This window comes from Ursus arctos, unplaced genomic scaffold (genome assembly GCF_023065955.2).
Source record: "Ursus arctos isolate Adak ecotype North America unplaced genomic scaffold, UrsArc2.0 scaffold_14, whole genome shotgun sequence".
NCBI classification, from domain to species: Eukaryota; Metazoa; Chordata; class Mammalia; order Carnivora; family Ursidae; genus Ursus; species Ursus arctos.
The window spans coordinates 29,322,791-29,346,445 of NW_026622808.1; the positions used below are offsets into that span (position 1 = coordinate 29,322,791).

At 50.2% G+C, this 23,655-nt stretch overlaps 1 protein-coding gene across 1 annotated transcript in view; it reads left to right on the top strand.

Moving 5' to 3' along the window:
- The window catches only part of EXOSC7 (exosome component 7), a 36,645-nt gene that overhangs the window by 3,206 nt on the left and 9,784 nt on the right, over nt 1-23,655 (top strand). The window contains exons 2-5 of the mRNA XM_026500635.4: nt 9,087-9,188; nt 9,492-9,586; nt 17,451-17,616; nt 23,483-23,553. Of these exons, the coding sequence (XP_026356420.1) occupies nt 9,087-9,188; nt 9,492-9,586; nt 17,451-17,616; nt 23,483-23,553 (434 nt within the window). The remainder of the gene's footprint in view (nt 1-9,086; nt 9,189-9,491; nt 9,587-17,450; nt 17,617-23,482; nt 23,554-23,655) is intronic.

The window sequence follows — 23,655 nt, forward strand, 5'->3', positions numbered from 1 at the left end:
GGTGATGCAGTTTGGAAGGAGTTAACCTGGTGCACAAAGGAGGCCAGAGAAGGATAGAGAGTGGATCTGAGGGAGTGGGACAGGATAAATGGAAAGGTTGGTCAATTCATATTTTTAGTATATGATTGGATTGGTTTCTTTTAGGTTCCTTGTCACCTATTGAAGGCTGAAATGTCCCACTCTGGTTAGATAGATATTATATTACAATTTTTATTTCACTGAATCTTTGAAACCAGCTTGAAGGTGAGTATTATCATCTCTACATTACAGATGAAGAACTGAGCTCAGACAGGGTCCAAGGTCACACAGAAAGTGCGTGGTGGAGTGGGCACAGAAATCCAGATCTGTGTGATTGCAGAGCCCATACTTGACTTTCGTGCTGCTTTCCTACTGCAGTGAGAGCCATTGTCTTCCGGTCCTTAAATAGGGATCCCAAAGCAAAGGCCAGAGAGAATCCCCATTTCAACCTCTCTTTCTTTCTCTCTCCATCTAGAAGCATGTGAGTGAACAGGAAGGAGGAGGGGAAGTTCTAGAAGTTCTGGACACTGCTCCAACCCCGCACCATTTTTCTAGATTTGATTTGATTTGATTTATTTTATTTTTTTTAAAGATTTTATTTATTTGACAGAGAAAGAGACAATGAGAGAGGGAACACAAGCTGGGGGAGTGGGAGAGGGAGAAGCAGGCTTCCCGCCGAGCAGGGAGCCCAATGCGGAGCTCGATCCCAGGACCCTGGGATCGTGACCAGAGCTGAAGGCAGATGCTTAATGACTGAGCCACCCAGGTGCCCTACCATTTTTCTAGATTTTAAATAGTACATGCTATATATTGTATTATTATCTTTTCAAGTAGTATTTGTCCCACCTTTTTTTTTTTTAAAACAATTTTATTTATTTATTTGACAGAGAGAGAGCACAAGCAGGGGGAGCGGGAGAGGGAAAAGGAGGCTCTCCGCTGAGCAGGGAGCCCCATGCGGGGCTCAATCCCAGGACCCTGAGATCATGACCTGAGCCGGAAGGGCAGATGCTTAACTGACTGAGCCATCCAGGTGCCCCATCCCACTTTTGTTACAAGTTCCTTTAGAAACCTATTTGCCTTTCCTTGTACAGCTTTTGTTTTACCAACTTGTATCTCAAACTGTTTTTTTTTTTTTTCTATTTACAATATTCAGGAATTGGTGGGGGGCCGATTCTAGAATTTGCAGAATCGCATAACTGGCTAGATGTGTGTTTTCTTCATAAGGAGACACTGCTAACCTCCATCTCAGCCCAGTGATTCTGAAGCCTTGAAGTACTTTTTATTCACCCGCAAAGTGCAGATTCCCAGGCTTTACCCGGACCTTCTGAATCCTTACTTTTGGGGCCGGGGCCTGGAAATGGACATTTTCATAAAGTGTTAGGAGATTTTAATGCTGCCAGCAGACATCAGCCTACGGGCAGACCACTGGCCTGGTGCAGCTGAGACTCTGCTCCTGCCTGCCTGAGATCGCGTGGTTTCCACTGTGTTCGCAGGAGGACCTGGGAGCCAGACTGAGCAGGGCTCCTTTCCCAGCTGCGCCATTTACAGTGAGAGTGATTTTACCTGAGTTTCTGAGCTAGCTCCCTCTGGTAAAGTGAGACTATATCCATCTGGGGGTGCAGAATGGGGTTGTGAGGAATGATGAGATGGGAAAATACAGAGTGCCTGGCATGTGGTCAACCCTGAAGAGATGTTGGATCCTTTTCAGATTTGTTTTTTCCATCAGAAGTATGGCTTTATGGGGCGCCTGGGTGGGGCTCAGTCGTTAAGCGTCTGCCTTCGGCTCAGGGCGTGATCCCGGCGTTCTGGGATCGAGCCCCGTATCGGGCTCCTCCACTTGGAGCCTGCTTCCTCTCCCAGTCCCCCTGCTTGTGTTCCCTCTCTCTCTGGCTGTCTCTCTCTCTGTCAGATAAATAAATAAAATCTTAAAAAAAAAAAAAAAAAGAAGTATGGCTTTATGCTGAACCATGCACACTGTATTCCCATTTTTCACAGTGACTCCACCAGTGGTTCAGCCTATAGGTGTTGAGGGCTAGAGATTATTATTATTATTTTTTTTTTTTAAAGATTTTATCCATTTATTCGACAGAGATAGAGACAGCCAGCGAGAGAGGGAACACAAGCAGGAGGAGTGGGAGAGGAAGAAGCAGGCTCATAGCAGAGGAGCCTGACGTGGGGCTCGATCCCACAACGGCAGGATCACGCCCTGAGCCGAAGGCAGACGCTTAACCGCTGTGCCACCCAGGCGCCCCGAGGGCTAGAGATTATTAAATCATCTCAGGAAAAATTGGATTTGTGGCAAGGGCTAGAAGGTCCCCAGGCAGCTCCAGGGCACCGCATCTCATGGGCTCCACCGTGGATCACGCGGTCCTTGTGACTGTCTGCTTGTCTTTATATCTGTGGTGACACCTCCACTTTTCTCTCCTTTTTTTTGTTTTTGTTTTTGTTTTTTTTTTTTTAAGATTTTATTTATTTATTTGACAGAGAGAGCACAAGCAGGGGGAGCAGCAGGCAGAGGGAGAAGCAGGCTCCCTGCTAAGCAAGGAGCCCAGTGCAGGGCTTGATAACAGGACCCTGGGATCATGACCTGAACCAAAGGCAGATGCTTAACCACTGAGCCACCCAGGCGCCCCTCCACTTCTCTCTCCTGAAGTATATCTCTTCTCTACAGCCCTTGCCGTCCAGCTTCCCTGCATCTTGGTAAAATCTGTCACCACCCCCAACCCCACCTTTCTTCTGTGTGGCCTCTCCAGCCTCCCTCTGTACCTGACCTGTCAGTTCCTCTTTAACTTTCTTCTTCTCAAGTATTTCCCAGGTCAGAGATCAGATTCCAAGGAGAGAGTCTGTTTCATGCCAGAGATGCTGGTTGCTCTCTGGATTCTATGTGGGGTCAAGCCCCTACCACTGGCTCTGGCTGTTGGGAGGTGATCAGTGACTCGGTCACGTGGCCTTAGCGCAGTGGGAGGCACGGTAGGCTTTCCAGAGGTCTGCTTATTGGTGCTCTGTCCGTGACCTGGACGCCTTCATAGGTTCATACTAGGCTCTAGCAATGGATTAGCCCATTTTATGGAATTTTTCCTGGCAGTTGAATGGAGGTGTAGCTCAGCTGATATTTTTAGCTTCTTTTCCGTGGCTCTAGCTTTCATTGTAGGCATCGTTGGCGGAACAGCACAAAAGAGGGGGAACGTTGCTGAGCCTGGGGTCTTTAGCTATAAAACTGAGCAGTCACTATTCAGCTGCTCAGCCCGGCCACGCGGAGCTGGAGCCAGCCCCCAGGACTCTTGACTTTTTAGCCTCATGCCCTTCCCATTTGTGGGCCCACGGCACAGAAAGCCTGCACCTAGGCACTTTGTGAAGTGAATGGAATCCCATCCTCCAGAGGGACTGCGGACTACTCAGTACGCTTGGAAGGTGAACGAGGATCGACATCTGGTTTTGCCAGCTGTGACGTGGGCCACGGCCTGCAGAGCTGGATCTGGTGTGGTCGTTCTCTTAAGTGGGGTCGCATCCTAGTAGAAGAAGCATTCTGGTCTCCGTTCTGAAGCAGGTCCGAGGTGTTGGACAGGTCAGAGCAAGGTAATGGGGGTTAAGCTCACTGCCAGGGTGACAGTCTAAATTCTCCCAGGCGTGTTAGGCTAGTAGAGCCGACTTGTCAGCTTGCTTTAGCGAGTGATAGGACTGGGTTACTTGGGTCTGAGGAAAGTGGCTGTGGGTGGGGTCACTTGTCCCTCCACTCTGCCACAGGCAGTGAAATAGGCGCTTCAGAGACCTGCCTCATCCCCAAGCTCCAGTTGGGGTTGTTTTCAAGGATTTGGTGCGCTGATACCTGCCCCAGAAGCAGGAGAAGGGAACTGTGCCGGGGGCACTTCTGTGTGCTATACTGTGCTGAGGGTCCCCTAAATGATGGCTGGCTTTTGGATTCTCCTATAATTCTGTAAGGTTTGGGTGATTCCTGCTTTCCAGGCGAAGAGACGGACGCCAAGCTATTGAGGAGCTAATTTGTGCAAGGTCACAAAGCTGGTATGTGACAGGAGAGATTTCAATATAGGTTGGGGGCGCCTGGGTGGCCCTGTTGGTTGAGCGTCCAACTCTTGGTTTCAGCTCAGGTTGTATCTCAGGGTCGTGGGATGCAGCCCCCCATTGGGCTCCGTGCTCAGTGGGGAGTCTACTTAGGATTCTCTCTCCCTCTTCCTCTGCCCCTCTCCCTAGCACGCTCTTTCTTTCTCTCTCTCTCTCTCTCTCTCTCTCTCTCGCTCTCAAATAAATAAATACATCTTTAAAATATATATATATGGGTTGGAGGTGACTCCACCATACCACACCCAACCGGCAGAGGTGTTGTGATTGGGTGAGAAACAACTGGAGAGTCCCCGGGCGCCGTCCCAGCCCTCTCTGCCGAGAAGGACAGGGCTCCACTCCATGGTGGTGTCCAGCGCTTGTTGACGTCTCCTTTGGGTTTCTGAATGGAGCTTTCATTGCAGGGCAGCCCCTGTTTAAATGGTCACACATGGATTAATTCCTTTGCTTCTGTGTACTATACTGGTGAATAAACATTTTGGTAGGGTGTCTGGCTCTGAGCCAGACCAGGCAGGTTTGGGTAATTTTTAAGCCTTTTATGAGGAAAGCTGGATTAAAAAAAAAAAGTCCTGAGTGCAGTGATTCATGGACTAATTTGTTTTTTTGTTTTTTGGTTTTTTGGTTTGTTTTTCTCCTATTCTCTTGGGTGCTTTTTTTCGATGGGAAATATATATATACTCTGTGCATTCTTGGAAAGGAAAATTTGTAGCTTTTTGTTTATCTCTTGTCGCCTGAGACTTTCCCAGCGAGCCTTCCCCAGGGAGCAGAGAGTGATTTAAAGGCTAGAAAGGCAGTACCTGATGAGGCCCGGTTTTCCGACCCCCTCCCGGCCCCATCCTGGAACCGGGGGTTGTCAGTACAAAGGGTAGTGACTAGATCTTTCCAGAGAAGTGGTATTTTAAAGCCATTGTTGGAAGCCCTATCACCTTGTGGCCTCCCTGCGTTCAGAGTTGTTTTCTCCATCATTAGGACCAACTGGTAGAGCCAGCAGTTCACCCTTCGAGGGAGGCCTGTGCTGTCTCCTGTTGCCCAGTGAAGAGACCCTTTAGAATGCAGGGAACCATGTGAAATGGTGGGTTAAGAACTCTGGCTTGAGGGGCGCCTGGCTGGCACAGCGGTTAGGCGTCTGCCTTTGGCTCAGGGCGTGATCCCTGCGTTATGGGATCGAGCCCCACATCAGGCTCCTCTGCTATGAGCCTGCTTCTTCCTCTCCCACTCCCCCTGCTTGTGTTCCCTCTCTCTCTGGCTGTCTCTATCTCTGTCGAATAAATAAATAAAATCTTTAAAAAAAAAAAAAAAGAACTCTGGCTTGAGGGGCACCCGTGACTCAGTTGGTTAAGTGGCTGCCTTCGTCTCAGGTCACGTTCCCAGGGTCCTGGGATCGAGCCCCGCATTGGGCTCCCTGCTCAGTAGGGAGCCTGCTTCTCCCTCTCCCCCTGCTTGTGTTCCCTCTCTGTCAAAAAAACAAAACAAAAAAAAACAAAAAAAACTCTGGCTTGAAGTTCAAGTGCTCCTTACTGGCCATGTGACCTGGGGCCTGCTTCTCCCTCTCCCCCTGCTTGTGTTCCCTCTCTGTCAAAAAAACAAAAAACAAAAAAAACAAAAAAAACTCTGGCTTGAAGTTCAAGTGCTCCTTACTGGCCATGTGACCTGGGGCCAGATATTTAGCATCTTTAAACCTCTTTCCTTATTTGTAAAATGGAATGAAAAAAAGCTTATCCTATAGGGTTGGTGTGAGAGTTAAATGTGTCAGCCGTGTAGCGTTCCTAGCATGTTATCCCAAATATAGTAAATGCACATTAGAGAGTAGCTACTGTTAGTCTTTGCAAATAATTGTGGCTGTTTTAATTTATAGATCTGTAGAATTAGAGAAGCACCTTTGAGGCCTTCTAATTCAATTTCCATCTTTTAACAAAGGAGGAAACTAGTCTCGAGCATCTTGTCCTAGGTCAAGCAGCTAGTTAAGGCAGGACCAGGCCTGGAGCCCATGACTAATACTCCTAGTGATCGCTCACGCTGGTACCTGACCTGCAGCTCAGGCAGGAGTCTTCCTAACTGATGTTTCTGGGCCCTGTTTTCCCTTTCCTCACTGGGCACACCTGGGGGATGGGGCACCAGAGATTGACCTAGGAAGCCCTTCCTGTTCGTTGGTGGGGTTGTCAAGAGACAGTTAGGCAGTTTTGGGATCCTCCAGTGAAGGATCACTCCTCACTTTATGGAGTTCCTCCCTGGAGTTTCATTTCCTAGACTTGAAATTCTGTTGCTTTTCAAGTACAGGTCTCCCCAGACTCAAGATGGGGACTGCCTCCAGGGAGGGGATGGCCTGGGGAGTGGACGAGCCGCAAAGGGACTTCAAGCTGACTTGTGATGTGTATTTCCTCTGCCTTAACGGGAGTGGGAGCGGGAAGAAGTGGAAACAGGGCAGAAGGTCGGAGCTGAGTGAATGCAGTGCTCTGCTGGATTTCAGGCCTCCAAATCCAAATGTCAGTCATATATGCAGCTAGCCAGACAGTTTAAAGGTAAATTTGTGACAGTTGTGTACGTTAGGACAGCGTTTTTAAACATTTTGAGGAGCATTAACCCCTTTGAGAATCTGATGAAGCTAATGAGTCTTTTTCTGAAAGAATGCTTTTTAAAAATCTTTACAGGGGCGCCTGGGTGGCTCCGTCGTTAAGCGTCTGCCTTCGGCTCAGGGTGTGATCCTGGCGTTCTGGGATGGAGCCCCACGTCAGGCTCCTGGGAGCCTGCTTCTTCCTCTCCCACTCCCCCTGCTTGTGTTCCCTCTCTCCCTGGCTATCTCTCTGTCAAATGAATAAATAAACTCTTTAAAAAAAAAATCTTTACAAAGAATGAGGACAATCTCCATGAGCTGATGTATAGCGATTGCCTGCATATGTATGATACAGTGTTAAAAAAAAAAAAAAAAAGCAGAAGCAAAGTATAAAAGAGTATCTATCGGGGCGCCTGGGTGGCACAGCGGTTAAGCGTCTGCCTTCGGCTCAGGGCATGATCTCGGCGTTATGGGATCAAGCCCCACATCAGGCTCTTCCGCTATGAGCCTGCTTCTTCCTCTCCCACTCCCCCTGCTTGTGTTCCCTCTCTCGCTGGCTGTCTCCATCTCTGTCGAATAAATAAATAAATAAATCTTTAAAAAAAAAAAAGAGTATCTATCGCATGTTACTCTTCGTATAAGAAAGAAAGGGATATAAAAAAATATTCATGTACCTGCTCATTTGTGCAAAGGAAATACAGGAGCGATGAACCAGCAATTAAACAGACTGCCTGGCATGGGTGGGAAAGAGCTAGAAAGAAGGGGGCATGACAATAGGGCTGAGGGGAGAGCGGCCTTTCCCCGAGCGCACCTTTTCTGATAACTTTGACTCCTAGAGTCATGGTGATAGTCCGCATACCCAAAAAGTAAATGAGTCATTAAAAGTAGCCGGGTTGTGAGGGACCCACACTGGAGCACACATGGTTACAGATGAACCTCACAGGGGTGCAGGGGACTTGCAGAACCACACTGAAGGATGGGGAAGACAACTGGGAAATAGGCTTCCGGGTGGGCATTGTAAGGCTAAAGACAAAAAGAACTCTACACAAATACCATACTTCATTAGTACATTTGTTTCTCAAGATTTAACAAATACATAAATACATTGTGGATAATGAGAGCCAGGTTTCTCACTTTCTGAGAAAGAAGTTACAGATCAGACAAGGAGGAAGGTTAGAACCAACTACCAGTGTGAACACATGGCCTTTTAATAGGTACATGGATAGACTCAGAAATAAATACAGCTGTGTGGGCTAGCATACATAGATGTTGTCTAGCTCCATCTGGAGAAGTTCTGGAAGCAATGGTACCTCAGTAGCAATGAACTTATTTAGCAGCCAGATCGTGGTTTTTAAAGCACCATTCTTCAGTGAAAGGAACCAGGACTCCTTGGAGAAAGGGCAATCCCAGGGCTGGCGCCGGGAGAAATAGCAGAGGCTGGAACATCTTGTCTTGTTAGGAGTAAAGATGTGCTCAAAAAAGATTGCAGGCATGTTGAAGGAATGCAGGAACCAACCCAGAGGAACCCCTAGTGGCCAAATCTGGAAGACTTTGAGCAACAGCCAAAGTAATGACAGTATTGGATGACAGCCACAGCATAAAACTGATATCCATGAGTTATACTGATAGAAGTTAATAACGGAAGAAGTAAATACACGGGGATAAGGGGGAGGCAGTACGTAGACCACTCTGAAATCCATCTTCTGCAGCAGGGGTCGGCAAACTTTTCCTGTAGAGGGCTGGAGAGTGAAGATTTGGGGCTCGCAGGTTAGAAGATCTCCATCACAACCGCTCAGCTCTGCCGTTGTAGCGTGACAGCAACCATAGGCTGCCTCCAGGAGCAGGCGTGGCCGTGTTCCAGTAAAACGTTTTACAGAATCAGGTGGCCCTAGGCAGAAGTGTGCTACCCCTATTCTCGAGAATGCCTGGTTTGGAAGAGAAGAGTTGGGTATCTTTGGCTATCCTCAGAGTAGATTTTGTTGAGTTCGGGGGGCTACAGCTGAGACAGTGGTACCCTGTAGCTCTGACAACACATACTTCTGGCGCAATTTGGGAATTGCAGATTTGGGAAGAGGCAGCTTATTTTGTCTCTCGTTCAGATTTTGCCTGTTTTGTGTGCCTGTTTGGGGGTAGTAGGTGGTAGTATGGACTTTGCCCTCGGTCGGGCTTGGGTGGAAACCCAGCGTTGCTCTCACCAGCCATGGGACCTTGGATACATTGCTTTACTTCTCTGAGTCTCCATTCCCTCACGTGTAAAATTGTAATATTGTTCCTAGCTACGAGGACAGAATTCTGGGTGATTCGCTAAGAGAGAAAGGGATGCTGTACTGCCTAGTTCTCCTGGGCGAAGTGGCGTGAATGAGTTTAGAAGTCTGTTGGTGGTTTGGTTGTGGTTGTGTTAGGGTTGTGGTTGTGTTAGGGTTGTGGTTGTTGCCCTTAGGAAGACCTCCGCGTGGATGGCCGTGGCTGTGAGGACTACCGATGTGTCGAAGTGGAAACCGACGTGGTGTCTAACACCAGTGGGTCTGCCAGGGTCAAGCTGGTGAGTACTGTGGCCACAGTCCGTGCCCAGGGCGAGGACGGGCAGGTCCTAGGGAGCCAGCTGCAGGCCCCTCCGGGCTTTGGGAGTACATATTTTTCCAGGGAATCGAAGATCCAAGCCAGACTCTGGGAGGGCATCTGCCTAGATCTGAAGGACTCCTTACCTTTTCAAAGAGCCACTTTGCAAGTTCCTTTGCAGTGCTCCTAAAAGAGTCCCCCAGGGGCATAGTCTGGGAGAGGAGGTTGGTGGTTGGGCATCTGACTTCCTGCCCTGAGTGAGGATCCTTCTTGCATGTGTCCACAGGGTCACACAGACATCTTGGTGGGAGTGAAAGCAGAAATGGGGACGCCGAAGCTGGAGAAACCAAATGAAGGGTACTTGGAGTTCTTCGTTGACTGGTCAGTACCGTGCTTTTTTTTTTAAGTAGGCTCCATGCTGGGCATGGAGCTCAATGTGGATCTTGAACTCAGCGGCCCTGAGATCAAGACCTGAGCTGAGACCAACAGTCAGATGCTTAGGCCACCCGGACATTCCTATGCATATGTTTTTAAAGATAAATGATTTATATTTTTTAAAAGATATATTTATTTATTTTAGAGAGAGAGCACGTGTGTGCGTGTGCAAGCTGGCAGGAGGGGCAGAGGGAGAGAGAATCCTCAAGCAGACTCCCCGCTGAGTGTGGAGCCTGACTCAGGGCTTCATCCCCCAATCCTGAGATCATGACCTGAGCCGAAATCAAGAGTCAGACACTTAGCCTACTGAGCCACCCAGGCACCCCTAAAGAAAAACGATTTAAAAAAAGATTCAGAGACTAGACCTTTGGTTTCCTGTTGAGCCCACTTTTATTTTGTATTCAGTTGTCATTCCCGCAGCCAGCAGGTATTTCCTGCGTTCCTCCTAGGTGCCAGGCACTGGGATATGTGGAAGAAGGCTTTGGCTTGAGTCCTGCCCTTGTCCTAGTCACCCGGTCCTTGCTGGGCCTCGTTGTCCCTGTTGGAGAAAGGAGGGCATTGCCAGGTAGCCCAGCACATGGTGGTTCTGAGAGTCAAATGAAATGGTGGGTTTCGCGATGCTTTGAAAAATATCAGACATAGATAATTAGGGTCATTTGGTCTAAAGTGCCCTGTTTCACTTCCTGCTCCAGTTTTGCAGAAAACTTTTTGTGACTTGCTTGGCAGAGAAAGTAGGAGGGCCGGCCAAACAGCGTGACGGAGGGAGTGGCAGCGAGGCAGGCAGCGTGGGTGCTGGGAAGAGCCAGGACTCCGCACTTTCTGCAGCCAGCCAGCCCTCTCTGGCCAGCTGTGTGACCTCAGGCTAGTTACTCAGTCTCTGTGTGCCCGAATTTCTTTCTCTAAAAAATAGGGATAATGATACTGTTGCGATGATGAAGAAAGGAAGTGAGGAAGACAGAGTGAGCACCACCACAATGATTGGCTCCCAGCGGGCTTTCAGGAAGTGTTCCTTCCCCCCAACCCGTTGCCTCCCCTTTCTTGGGCTCAGGGCTCTTTACTGGGTTGCTCGCCCAGTCCCATCTTCTGTCTATAACTTCGCTTCTAATTAGGTGGTGACAGCAGGCTTCCTTGAGGTGGGTAAGGATCTCTATTAGCTCATGCTAGGTGCAGGTATATAATACCGATTCTGTATTAAAGCCCCCAAGACCACCCCCATATTTGGAGATTTGCTGGAAGGACCCACAGGACTCAGCATGTAGTTGTACCCACGGCTGAGATTTATCATAGCAGCGGAAACACAGCGATATGTGTGTGATGATTCTGCCCAAGAAAGCCCATTAGAGATTTTTATTGGGGCTGGTCACATGGGCACCCTCTGCTTACCACATACCAAAATTCCAGACTCCTAGAAGGAAAGCACATATTCACCTTATCATATTATTTGCACAAATAGTCTAGGCACAGTGGACCACAGTTCACCGTTGACTGGGAATATTCTGATGGTCAAGCTCCCAGATACCAGCTGAGGGCCCACCTTGCAAGCAGGCCCTTCTAAAGATAGCAGCCTTAGGCCTGCTATGCGCACCTTTCTGGCATAGATGCTAACCCCCGTTTATATAGCGAGTTAGAGTTTTCTGGTCTTCTCTCAGACCCAAAGGTTGGTCCTTGGGGGCCCTGTGTGGCTCAGTTGGTTGAGCGTCGACTCTTTTTTTTTTTTAAGCTTTTATTTATTTATTTGACAGAGAGAGAGAGATGGAAGGGGGAGAAGAAGGCTTCCCGCTGAGCAGGGAGCCCGATGCGGGGCTCGATCCCAGGACCCTGGGATTAGGACCTGAGCCAAAGGCAGATGCTTAACCGACTGAGCCACCCAGGTGCCCCCAAGCATCAACTCTTGATTTTAACTCATGATCTCAGAGTTGTGGGGGTCAAGTGACGCATTGGGCTCTACAGTGGGCCTGGAGCCTGCTCAAGATTCTCTCTCTCTCCCTCTCCCCCTACAAATAAATAAATAAAATAAAATAAAAAGAAGTTGGTCCTCACAGCACTGCTATGAGAGAGACAGCCAGTGGAGTTGAGAGCAGGTAAGTAGGTTCCGCAGGGTCGTAGAGCTGGTCTTGCCAGCTCACGCTTCTCCCAGTCTGGTCTTTGCTCGTTCTACTCCATGCAGCCTTCAGAAGCCAGCTGTCCAGGGATATCGTGCTCAGAGTTCTGAGAACGTATCTGCATTCGGCTTTCTGGCCAGTTTTCCTTCCAGCCCATTCCTGCAGCCTGCCCTGTGAGACCCCCCCACACCCCCAGGCAGTTGCCTCCCCTCGTTGGACCTGGCTGCTCTCACCAGCCTGAGTCATCCAGTGGGACTGGCCCATCCTCTAAGTCACCATGACCTTGTTCAGGCCTCCAACTTATCCCTTTGCTCTTGGTGGAAGAAAAATGCCTCTCCTGGCCTTGATCTGCCTAATTCAATGCAGTAAACAATCACTGAGAAGCAGGCACACGTGTGAAGCACTGTAATTTGCTTTTCTTTTTTACCTCTTTATTATCTTCTACCTCCTTCATCTTCGGTGGACCGCAGACAGTCAGCCCAACCACACCAAAGGGAAGGTGTTGCCCTCAGATGCTTGGCGTAGGGGACACATTTCATTGTGGCTGTGTGTCGGGGCATGACTCCAGTTTAGCCTGCTGCCCTTGTCCCTTTCTGGTCCCAGCTGTAAAGGGAGGGTGGCTCCAGGGCGGGAGGATGCTTGGACCCGCCTCTTCCGAAGATACGGCTTCCAGGGGTAGCCTCTCCTTCCTGGCCAAGCGGGGCTGCCCACTCCTCTCTTTTCTCCCTTAGTAAGTCTCAGGAAACCCTCAATAGGCCCAGAAGCTCCAGTGTCCAGGGAGTTCTCCTGACTCTCTTTCAAGGTGGATAATCGCGAGGTGGCATACTTCAGTGTCTTCACGTGGCTCGGTTAATGTGTTCAGTCTAGCAGGTAGAATGACCGTGAGAGATTCCCAAAACCTTGTGTTCCTACAGAGAAGGGAGATGTTGATTGACCAAGCACCAGGCGGCTGCCACCTTTATCAGAACCTCACCTGGGTCTTCAGAGAGCAACTCGTAATTGCATAAACAAACCCCTTTCTTCCCATGCAGCGAATAGGAATGGCTTTTGGACGTCTGTGGCTGTGCCCAGCACGAAGGGTGCTCCCCATCGACCCCTCTGCTGGAGAGCCCGAGGCTCTCATCCATCCACAGGCTGAAGCAGAGGTGTTAGCCAGCTGGAGGGAAGTAATTGGGGTGGGGCGGGGCTGTCAGTCTGAGCCCAGCTTGACTTGACTTATCAGCAACTTCCAGGGTTTAATTAGTTAAATTTCCAGTGATTAGAGAGGCCTCAGAAAACTAACTGCTTTTCCGCTACCTCATTCTACTTCCGTTTTGTCTGCTTGGTAGACTGCGTGGCACCCGACGTAGACATTGCCTCCCACCCCCGTAATTTTCCCTTTGTCTTGGGAATGCTGCCGTTTGGGGAGGGTACCCAGTGGCACTGCCCCTGACCCCATCCCCGTGGAGTAGTAAAGACTTGGGGGTCCTGAGCACTGCCCCAGAGATGCCTGGCAGCACACTCACTAAGACTGGGAGCAAACTCGGACCTCCTAACTCCTGGCTCATGTCTTTGTGTTAGTTGTAACTTGAGAACGGGCTGTTTTAAATCAGAACTTTGAAACTTTGGGAAAAGATGGTTTCCATCTGACGCCCAGAGGGTAAGAATTTAGGGAGCTGGTATGTGACTCTGGGCTACCACTAGGTGGCGATCCGTTTAGTCTCTTTGTAGCTCTGACCCCATGTTGATGGGGGTGTCAGGAAGCTTCATTTAGCCTCTCTGAGAGGCTTCAATTCTTCACTGGGGAAGTTGAGGAGAACATTTTTCATTCATAGACATTTCAGTGTGCCCAACCCTTGCCACTTCCCTGTGGGAACTTAACTACTTTTCACTGTGATCACTGGTATCTATCACTGATGTTGAACCAGAAGCTTCAAGCCCTGAATTGGTGGATGGAACCACTTGATCTCTGTTCCTCACTGCTTAGTGCTGCTCGAAGGGGGTCACTGTTTGTGCCTGATGGGCTGGGGTGGCGGGGGCAAAGCAGACAGGCAACCTGCAGCAATCAGTCAAAGCTAGCTGTACTCTGGAAGTCTCCAGAGCTGGTTACTCTCCCAGAAACTTCAATCAAGAGCTTGCAATGAAAAGCTCAAAACGTGCTCCTGTCCCCATTCCCACTCATGGGGAAGCTTCTCCAGGTTCAGGAATGAGCACGTCTGCACACAGGCGAATGGGAGGAATTGGGGCCTGCCACAGGGCTGGACGACTGACCACTAGACTGGTAAGGTCCAGAGTTAGTCCTGCCCCACAGACCCACAAAATCACTTTCTTCTGCCATGGTCCTGACCTGACCTGTCTTTAAGACTCCAGAGATTTGCAGGCGAGATTGATCACAAGGGAAACAATAGGCTTAGTGTCTGAAGTCCTGTCCCAGGTAGACGTGGCCTTGATCTCACCCTACCCCAGTTAAACCAGAGATGGCCCAAGCAGGAGGAGCAGAGTAGAGGTGATGAGTCAGGAGGGGTGGAGAACTGGGAGGGGCAGCGTTCCCAGGATTTTTATGTTTATTGGCTTGGTAAGCAGTTTCCCCACAGCCCTGGAAAAGGGGCTGGGTCATACTTTATGAAGGATCTGAATTGGTTTTGGCAATTGTAGACACAGAAAGCACTTGGTTTTATGCCCCAAGCCCCAAGTGTATACTCCACTACTGAAAGAGTGTATTGTGATACCTCTGAGCAGGGGGCCGGGATTCACAGCCTGTACAGCGTGTGCACTGTCTCTCTCTCTCTCTCTTTTAAACTTTGCACTTGATAGAGAAGCTTTTTATCGAGGACTCCTTTGGTCTGCGTTCCTTGACTCCAATATTTGTGGTCTAGTAATAAGTCCCAAGACCAGAGTATCCATTCATTACCTTGACTCATGTTAGGCTACAAGCCAGACATGGCAAATGACACATTCAGCGGGAGTCCAGTGCTGCCTCGCAGGTAAGGGCTGGGCTGCCTGCGTTGGAATCTTAGCTCCCCAGTCACTAGCTGTGTGAGCTTGGACAAATTATATAACCTTTCTGGGACTCAGTTCTGTTTTCTCTAAAATGGGGTAGGAAATAGTGCTTATCTCGCAGGGTGGGGAGAATCGAGCGAGCTGGTGCATCTGAAGAGCTAAGAGTGGTTTCCAGTGGTTCCGAAAGAACGTTCAAGTTTTCCTCCTTGTAAAACGAGAGAGTCGGGCCATCTGAGGTCTCGCCGGGTTCTGCCGTAGGTCAGAGCCCACCCGTGAGATTTTTGTTTCGCTAACGGAGTTTGTTTTCAGAAGTGAGTTAAAATGCCTTTAGATGGGCTGGAGAGTTTGTCAGAGTCTCCCTCACTGCCCGCGGATCACCGGTAGCTCTTTGTTCAGAGCGCGGGGTTACCTGGCCAGCCGCTGTGGGCATTCTTGTCCTCTGACGTGGTCTCTGAGGTCCTTTCCTGGGTTTGCTTCTCTGTCCACCTCTACCAGGAAGTGTCCTTGTGCTAGGAGCACCCCTAGTGATGAGAGGGGACACTCCATTCTCTACCTCAATCCTGCTCTGCATCCTTTGTTAGAATGTGGGGTCTCTGGCTTTTCTCACTTTACCGGAAGTATTGCCTCCCACCACCTCACCCCTCTCCCCGCCCCAGCAATTTCCTTCCATTTTTCCAGCGTCCTCCCGAGTCACTCCAGGGCCCGGGCACCATCCAGACGCAGGAGCTTTCCGCGGTCTCGTGAGCCTCTAAACCTTCCTCTCTGCCTGGCTGCCAGCTGTGCTGAAAGAATAATGTGTTTAAAGGGGAAAAATAAAGTCTTTAGAATAGGAAGAATTCCCAGTTTAAATTAGTTCAGTGTCAGAAAACCCCCAGTGGGGCGTGGTTTTGTGGGTAGATTAATTTAGCGAGTTGGACTTGGGAAGGTCTGTAAGCCATCCCTTGGGGCTGTAAAAAAGCACACGAATCAGTCCCGAAGTAATAATTAATCCTGCCCAGAAGGGTGTGGCCCACTGTCGTCAGGGAAAAGTGCACATTTTAAGCATAAACACCTCCGGCCGGATTTGTCCACTCAGATCTCTATAGAGGTGTTTTTAAACACTTAAAAAGATGGATAATATTGATTGCTTAGTGTGTGAATTCGAAACAGCTTTTGTTTTGCTGGCTGTGCAAAATTATTAAGTTGGTCTTTGGGAACTTGATTATTTCACCATAAATGAGCTGCTTTTTGTGGCTCGGTGCCTGAGTCCAGCAGAAGCAGTGAGGGTTCAGCGAGGCTGCTGTGGCAGTGAGGCTGCTGTGGCAGTGATCGAGTTTCTCTTGAGGATTTTTAAACTGGGGCTTTGCTGGCTCGCAGTGGTAAGGGAAAGCTGTGTAATTAGAGAAGCAAAGTTACTATGTAGTGATACACTCTCAGTGTTTTAGGGGTCATTCTTATACCTATATTAGAATGGACTAGACAAAAGGAATATTTAAATATATCAGGTGAGATTTCTTTTAACATTACGCAGAGTGGGTGGGCCCAGCCTTGAGCCTTCACATGGGTTTTGCTCTGCCTGGAACCCCCCTGCCTGTCTGCAGTCTGACCGACTCCTGCCCACATTCCGGTGTGAGGTCTCCTGTGACCCCCACCACCACTGGTCGACATCCTGCCCAGCCCCATTCCTGCTATTTGTTCCCTGTCGTGAAATTCCCCCTGACTTTGTGAAATTGCCGACTCGGGGCCTTCATCCTTCCTGCTCAGGCTCTCCCTCCGGTGCCTAGCGGGGAGCTAGTACCTTCTAGATGGATGAGAAAGCTTCAGTGGACCAGAAAGCTTCAGTATGTGATTTTGTAGAGAGCATTGTGAAACAGCTGGTGGCTTACCTTTCTGGACCCTGTTCATTACAGTGAAATGATTACTGGACTGTTTACTTACGTCACAGATGTACTGAGGGTTTGTTTTTATTAAGCCAAAACCCTCAGAAATTGCCTGTTAAATACTTTGGAGTAATGCTTAGGGCAGCAAATGTTGATGCCCGTTCCTTCTTTGTTGAGGTAATTGGGCATACGATTCAAGAAGCCAAAGTGGAAAGGTTTTTCCTCTTGAGAAAATAGCAAAGTAAAAGGGATAATCTACTAGTTAATCAGCCGCCAGTCTTTCTCCCTCCTGTCCCTTTCCTGCTGTTCAGTATAGTGTAAGCTAAATTTTGTGACATAACTAGCGTACTGTCCTACAGATCTTCTGAATCATTCCAGGAAGGCCATCACTGTACTTGCGTTGTGGTTCCTGCTTTGAGAGTTTCATGGGGCGTCTAAGGCCGTGGAAACTTGGGATGGTGTATGTACAGTGACCCCTCTGTGACCAGCCTGCTTGACTCCCCAGGCCTCCTGGCTTCCGGGGCCTGCCTGAGGGGAGTATTCCACTCTCCAGAGAGTTAATTATTACTGGCCAAGGTTCACTTCACTATTGTTCTCTTGTTTGTCTTTGGAAAAAGATGGCTTCTGTTAGAAGTGGGGGGCGGGGGCACGCCCATCAGGCACACTGACAAATCCAGGGCGTGGGGCCAGCCTGGCTCCCGGTGCGCATGTCTGGAGGCTGGAAATACAGCAGGTGCTGTCCTTTCCCACTGCAGTGACTTTCCTGTAGCACTGGCCCTTCCGGCTTTCCGCAGGGCAATGGAACAAAGCCCTGTGCCTTCGCTCTGTGTGAAAAGACTCACTCAGCCTCTCTGTTGCCTCTCTGTGTAGTTCAGCCAATGCTACCCCTGAATTCGAAGGTCGAGGAGGTGATGACCTTGGCACGGAGATTGCTAACACCCTCTACCGGATATTTAACAACAAGAGCAGCGTCGACCTGAAGTCCCTCTGCATTAGTCCCCGGGAGCACTGCTGGATCCTCTACGTGGACGTGCTGGTACGTATCACATGGCCATAGCGGCCACACGGTCTGCCTCTGCTGGAGACCAGTTGGCCTACTTTCCTGCCACCGCTTTTTCCCTCTTCAGGTGGATGCTTTCAACTTCCAGGGTGAGAGTGGATGGAAAAAGCATGATGTCCTGTAATAAGTTTTTGAAATTAAATATAATACACGTGTCATAGTATACAGAGAATACCATCCTACAGTAAAAATCACAGAACAGTCCTATCATGGTGGTTCCTAAAATTATCTACTGGGCTTGTCGGGGAAGGAGAAAAAAAACGAGAGATGCTCTCATGATGGTATCAGATGGAGGTGATGGGCAGAAGTTAGACAAGTTGGCATATTCCTCTACGTGGAATGAGGATGAGCGCTTCTGTTTTTTTAAGATTTATTTATTTATTTTAGAGAAAGTGCATGCGTGGTGGGGAGGGGCACAGGGAGAGGGAGAGAGAAACTCAGGCAGACTTCGTGCTGAGCGTAGAGCCCAATGTGGGGCCCGATCTCACGACCCTGAGGTCATGACCTGAGCCGAAACCAAGAGTTGGGTGCCACCTCAGTGCCCCAAGGACGAGCTCTCTCTCTTTTTTTTAAAGGCAAACAACCCAATTTTATTTATTTTTTTTTAAAGATTTTCTTTATTTATTTGAGAGAGAGCGAGAGAGAACATGCGTAGGGAGAGAGGCAGATGGGAGGGAGAGGCAGACTCCCTGCAGAGCAGAGAGCCCGATGCAATGCGACCCTGGGATCCTGACCCGAGCTGAAGGCAGACCCTTAACCGACTGAGCCACCCCGGCGCCCCGAGGATGAGCTCTTTGTATACATGTTCATGCAGGCCCTACGGCTCTTGCAAGCAGATGCTGCTATCTTCCCCGTTTACAGGTGAGGGAACTAAGGCTCGGAGAAGTCCAGTGACCAGCCCAAGGCATCTCAGCCCGCAAGGAGTGGTGTTGGGCCTCAGAGCCGCGTCTCTTGAATGCCACTGCCTGCTCTTGACCTCACTAAGCCAGCCTCCCTTGAAAGCACCCTGTAGCCTACCTGCTTTGTGTCCCTGGCTTCCCAGAGGAGGACCCTGAGGGCCTGCATCCTCCTCCGATTCTGCGCCTCCAGAAGCCTCTCTCGTCCAGGCTCCCATCTCCTGCCTGGCGTCTTCTGTCCCAGCTGCTCCGCGGCCTGCCTCTGTGCGCCGGACGGTGACTGCTCATACAGCTGACACTCATTTTGCCACTTGCTTGTTCATGTAAGGACAGGCTCTTGTTGGGTTTGTTTTATTCCTTTGAGTTACAACTTAGGAACCTTGAGCCAAGTGACTGCATCTTCCACTTCAGATTGAGGTCACAAGGCTAAGCCGTTGACCAAACAGATTCTTTTAATGGCTCTAAAGATAGAGCAGATTTTGCGACCTGAGCGTGAACCTCCTGACGAGGAACAGCCTGGCCGCCTCTAAGTGCTGGCCCTGCATGAAACAGGGTAGGGCTTTCTGGATACTTCTGAATTAATTTGATAATGGATGGAGCACGACCAGCCGGAAGATAGCGGCGGTGATTACTGTCTGGCAGGCTAGGGTTCTGGATGCTGACGCTAATGGGAAAAATACTGAAATTACAAAGTCCGTTTGCTTTTCCTCATCTCCGGTAAGCGGGATGTGCCTTTCAGTGCAATTCTGTCCAGACAGGTAATTTTGCAGGTCCTGGTTTTGAGGAGGCAGAAACTGGCAGCCTCCAGTCCTTGCTGAGTAAGGGGCAGGCTTCATAGCTGCCCGGGGAGTTGCAGACCCGTGGTGCGAACTGTGTCTGAAGACATTCTGTCTTTTCCTTCCCCCCAAAAAAGCTGAAGACACGAGCATCATGGTGATTGCACTTGTCCTTCGGTGATCCTGCTTTTGTTCCTTGTCCGTATTTGTGCGCTCTTGTGGTTTTGTAGGAGGCTGGCCCAGTGAGGGGTCCTGATGCACTTCCGGCTTAGTCAGGAGGCCAGTTCTCTCAGTGAAGGCTTTCGCAAAACAGATGACTATTGGGATGTCGTCTCAGTTTGGAACCAGCGCCCTTCCTCCACGGGCGGAGAATATGTGGTATCCTCTGTGGCACACTGCGTCCCTGTCGTCTGCAGACCTTTCCTTTTAAGGCTCCTTGTGTTTGGATTCTTCTCTAGTATTTTTTCTCAATCCTCTGTTTGTTTTGGAAATAAGACATGAGCTTTTAAAATGTTGTCATCCTCAGAAAAGTTTTTAGTGAGGGCCGCCTGGGTGGCTCAGTCGGTTGAGCGTCTGCCTTTGGCTCAGGTCGTGATCCCGGGGTCCTGGGATTGAGTCCCATGTCGGGCCCCCTGCTCAGCGGGGAGTCTGCTTCTCCTTCTGCCTCCACCTGCTCATGCTCTCTCTCCCTCTCTGTCTCTCTCCCAAATGAATAAATAAAATCTTTTTTAAAAAGTTTTTAATGAATTAGAAAAGCAGTTTTTGAAACTTATAATATTAATGAGGCAGATCCATTTTTGTCATTCACATAAATCGTGTCTGTGGAGAGGTTCCACTTCGGTGAAAGCCAGTGTTTGCTTTCGGCCTTGATGGGGACGTGCTTGGTGCATGCAAGGTAGGGGGTCGGCTTTTGTTTGGGGAGTAAGTTTTTGTCTTACATCTAAAACTATAGTGAGTACGTTGAATCTGTGTTTGAAGCAAGATGGTGGAAATCCAGTCTTGTCACTGGAATTGAAAAAATGAGTGAATCTCAGTTTCTTTTTACCAACTGCTCTGGATAGTCCTTAAGCAGAGCCCATCTTTCAAACAAATACTCAGTGGGCAACTTTCCCTGTCTTCATGCTTTTACTGTCGGTGCGTTTACTCTTCCAGTCAGATGACCCCCCCTATTTCCAGTGTTATTTTTACCTCAGTTGGGTTATCTTATGAGAGTAGAAATGTAACTTCCTGGAAATGTCACCCTTCTTTGCTTTTCATGCTTCTTTAATGGCATGGTTTTTACTCCAAGTGGGATACCTGTTAGGATTTTGTCACACTGACAGTGTGCAGGCGACCTTTGGTGGGGAGATGGGTCACAAAGCTGTCTTGTGATGTGCCCGGGAGTCGTGATGAGGGACTGGCCCCTGGTCTGTAGCACTGGGCATGGGGAGGACAGAGAGAGTGGGGGAGTGACCACAGCACCTGGCAGCTGGCTGTGTGTGGCACCAGGAGGCGCGGAGCCTGGGGGTCTGAGAGGATGGTGGGGGGAAGTCCAGGGAGAGCAGGTGTTTTCTGGGGAGACATGTTTTCTCCTTGTGCTTCCTAGCAGTATGTTTTGGAGGTTTGCCTTATGAAAAGGAACCCCTTATCCCCAGAAGGCCAGCAGAATAAGTTGTGCTGTTCCCCTAAAAGAACATTCTAGAATCTGTGCACCTGACAGGAAAGGTGTGTTTGTGACCATGTGTATCCTTTTTTCTAGTTCTGCTCCTTCCGCACCTCTCTTATAGGAGGGATTTTCTCCCTGGAGACGGCAGACACCCATGTCCTGCTCCAGGACCACAGCCCCGGCTTTCTGTAATGCTAGATGTCCCGTACCTCCTTTTCTCTCCCGGCTTGTCTGGGCCTCTTCACACACCCGCTCAGGCTGCTTGGGTGTCCGTGTGGCATCTACTGTCCCGTGCCTTCTGGACGTACCGCTGTGTTTAGCGGAAAGATTCTTACTAGGCTACGCCTGCCTGGCAGCAAGAGAGGAAGCTAGGGTCTTTGAGCCCCTGTTATGTGCCGGGAATGGTACGGATGTGATCTCGTTTAATCCTTGCAGTCATCCTATAGAGAAGCAGGGCTTTGCTTTACTGGGGGGGAACCTGAAGCTCAGAGGACACATGGCCAGCAAGTGGCAGGGGTGAGTGTCAGACTCACACTGCCCGACCTGGGTTACCCCATCGTGTGGGATAGCGTGAAGAGCCTGAGCAGGCAGACCTGAGGCCTGTTGTGGGCTCATCCTTTGCACCCCAGGAAGGAGGGCAGGCTGGTACCTGCCCTTTGGGGGGCCCCTGGGCAGCTCAGGTTTAGCATTCTGCCCTCTTGATTTCCTCTCTTGCTGATAAGCCAGAATGTTGAAAATCGAAGTTTGTGGCAGGCCACCGTGTCACGAGCAGAAGGGCTTCTGTGTCCCCAGCTGCCAAGGGAGGGTGGGTGACGTGCTCTCCAGGGTCCCTTCCAGTGGGAACGCTCCACAGCCGCTACAGCAGATGCAGCATTTCACTAGCACCTTCTCTGCCTGAGGCAGACACTGTGGGATAGCAGAGTGGGAGAGGGCGGGCTTTGGCCCTGGCTCACCATCAGGACTGCCTCGAGTCTGGGGCGAAATGCACACGCCATCGTGTCACCCTGCACATTGCATAAGCTCCCCAGGTGGTTCTGATGCACAGCAGGCTTAGAGACCTCAGCTGTCAGCCATGCAGCTGGAGAACGTGCAGCACACGTCCTCCCACGGTCTGAGGACGGCAGCGGGGAAACGAAGGCGCGGACCAGTGTGCTTGAGAAGCACTTAGCTCACGCTTACTGTGCGCTAGACACGCTTCTGAGGGCTTCACAGATAGGGACTCATGCAGCCGTGCAACAGCTCCGTGAGACGGTTGGGATTTGTCCCCTCCATGAAGTAGCCCCCAGCTGACTGGTGAGGACAGGAGTCCTAGCAGACAGTCTGACTCAGGAGTCCGGCTGGAGCTCTTTGCTGTGCGGCAGTCTGTGTCTGAACCACGCAGAGAACAGCTAGTCCTCTGCTAGGCCAGTGAGCTGCAGTTACAAAGGCGCGTGGTGACACGGGCCGGGGCGGGGGGTGTTCTAGTAAGCAGTAATCGTCCGGTGCCGTGGGGAGGCCGGCATCTGCGCTTGAGGTTCAAGCCCAAAGAGCACCCGGCACAAATGCTGCGTGTGAAGGAAACCTGCCAGGTATAATTGTCGATCCGGAGTCAGAGTTGGAAGGCCCAGGCTCAGGGCCTGCCTGCCTTCTGTAAGTAATCACCAGGCTGTTTCTTCACGGTAGCGCTTTGGCTGGGCTCCGTGAGCCAGGATGGGACAGGACGGACGCGACAGGGTCCAGCCCTCAGGAGCGCACAGTTCAGGTGAAAGGGGGGCAGACTGCACAAAAGCACAGGGAAGGACATTACTTTTCCTTCTACATGTGACTGCCTCCCCTTCTTTCTTGGGGCCGCCAGCTTGGCTTTATTCCATAGCCTCAGGCCAAGGCATCACTGAAATGAGGACAGGAGGATGCACGGCCTTCCACGTAATGCTGCGCTCTGGCCTTCCCGGCTGAGTGAGCGCACATAAGCGCGGTCAGTGCTTTTGCTCTGGGGCAAGAGCTTAGATTTTATGGCCCTCGATGTGCAGCGTGGAGTGTTTGTTCCACGTCCGAGCAGCAGCTGTACGTTGGTAATTACATACAGGAGGTCACCACGCTGCTAACCGTGAGCCTGGTGGCGGCCGCAGCATCCGTGGCCACCACGATTTACCTGTTTGGAGGCTGGGTTTCTGTCAGCATAGAGGAGAGTCACGCTCGGCAGCCCTTGGGACAAAATAAAGGTGATCGTTTCCTTCTGGAGTGCAGATCTGACAGGCCGGAGGGCAGTTAGAGGAGACCCACCACGAGCCGGGCCTGAGTGGTGGCCCCACAGCCAGGGCCAGTGGTGACCTCACCCTCGGGGCCCAGGCCAGACAGCCGCCAAGGTGCCTCTTGCAGTGAGGGTGAACGCATCCAGCGTCAGCCAGGAGAGCGCCGCACATTCTTCTCTTTCTCTTGTAAGCAGTCGGCATTTAGTGGAAACCAGTGTCCTCTAACTGGGGTGATACTTAGAGCAAGAAATGACATTCGCTTTTCCTCCCTGCTTCGCTCCCTGCCTCCCTTAGCTGCTGGAATGTGGTGGGAATTTGTTCGACACCATCTGCATCGCCGTGAAGGCTGCTCTCTTCAACACAAGGTGAGTCTTCCTGGAAACAGCCCCAGGGGCACGTGCGCAGAGCCTGAGCAGACACTTGTGATGGACACGCGGGACATTTCTACCAAAGCTGACAGGAGAAGG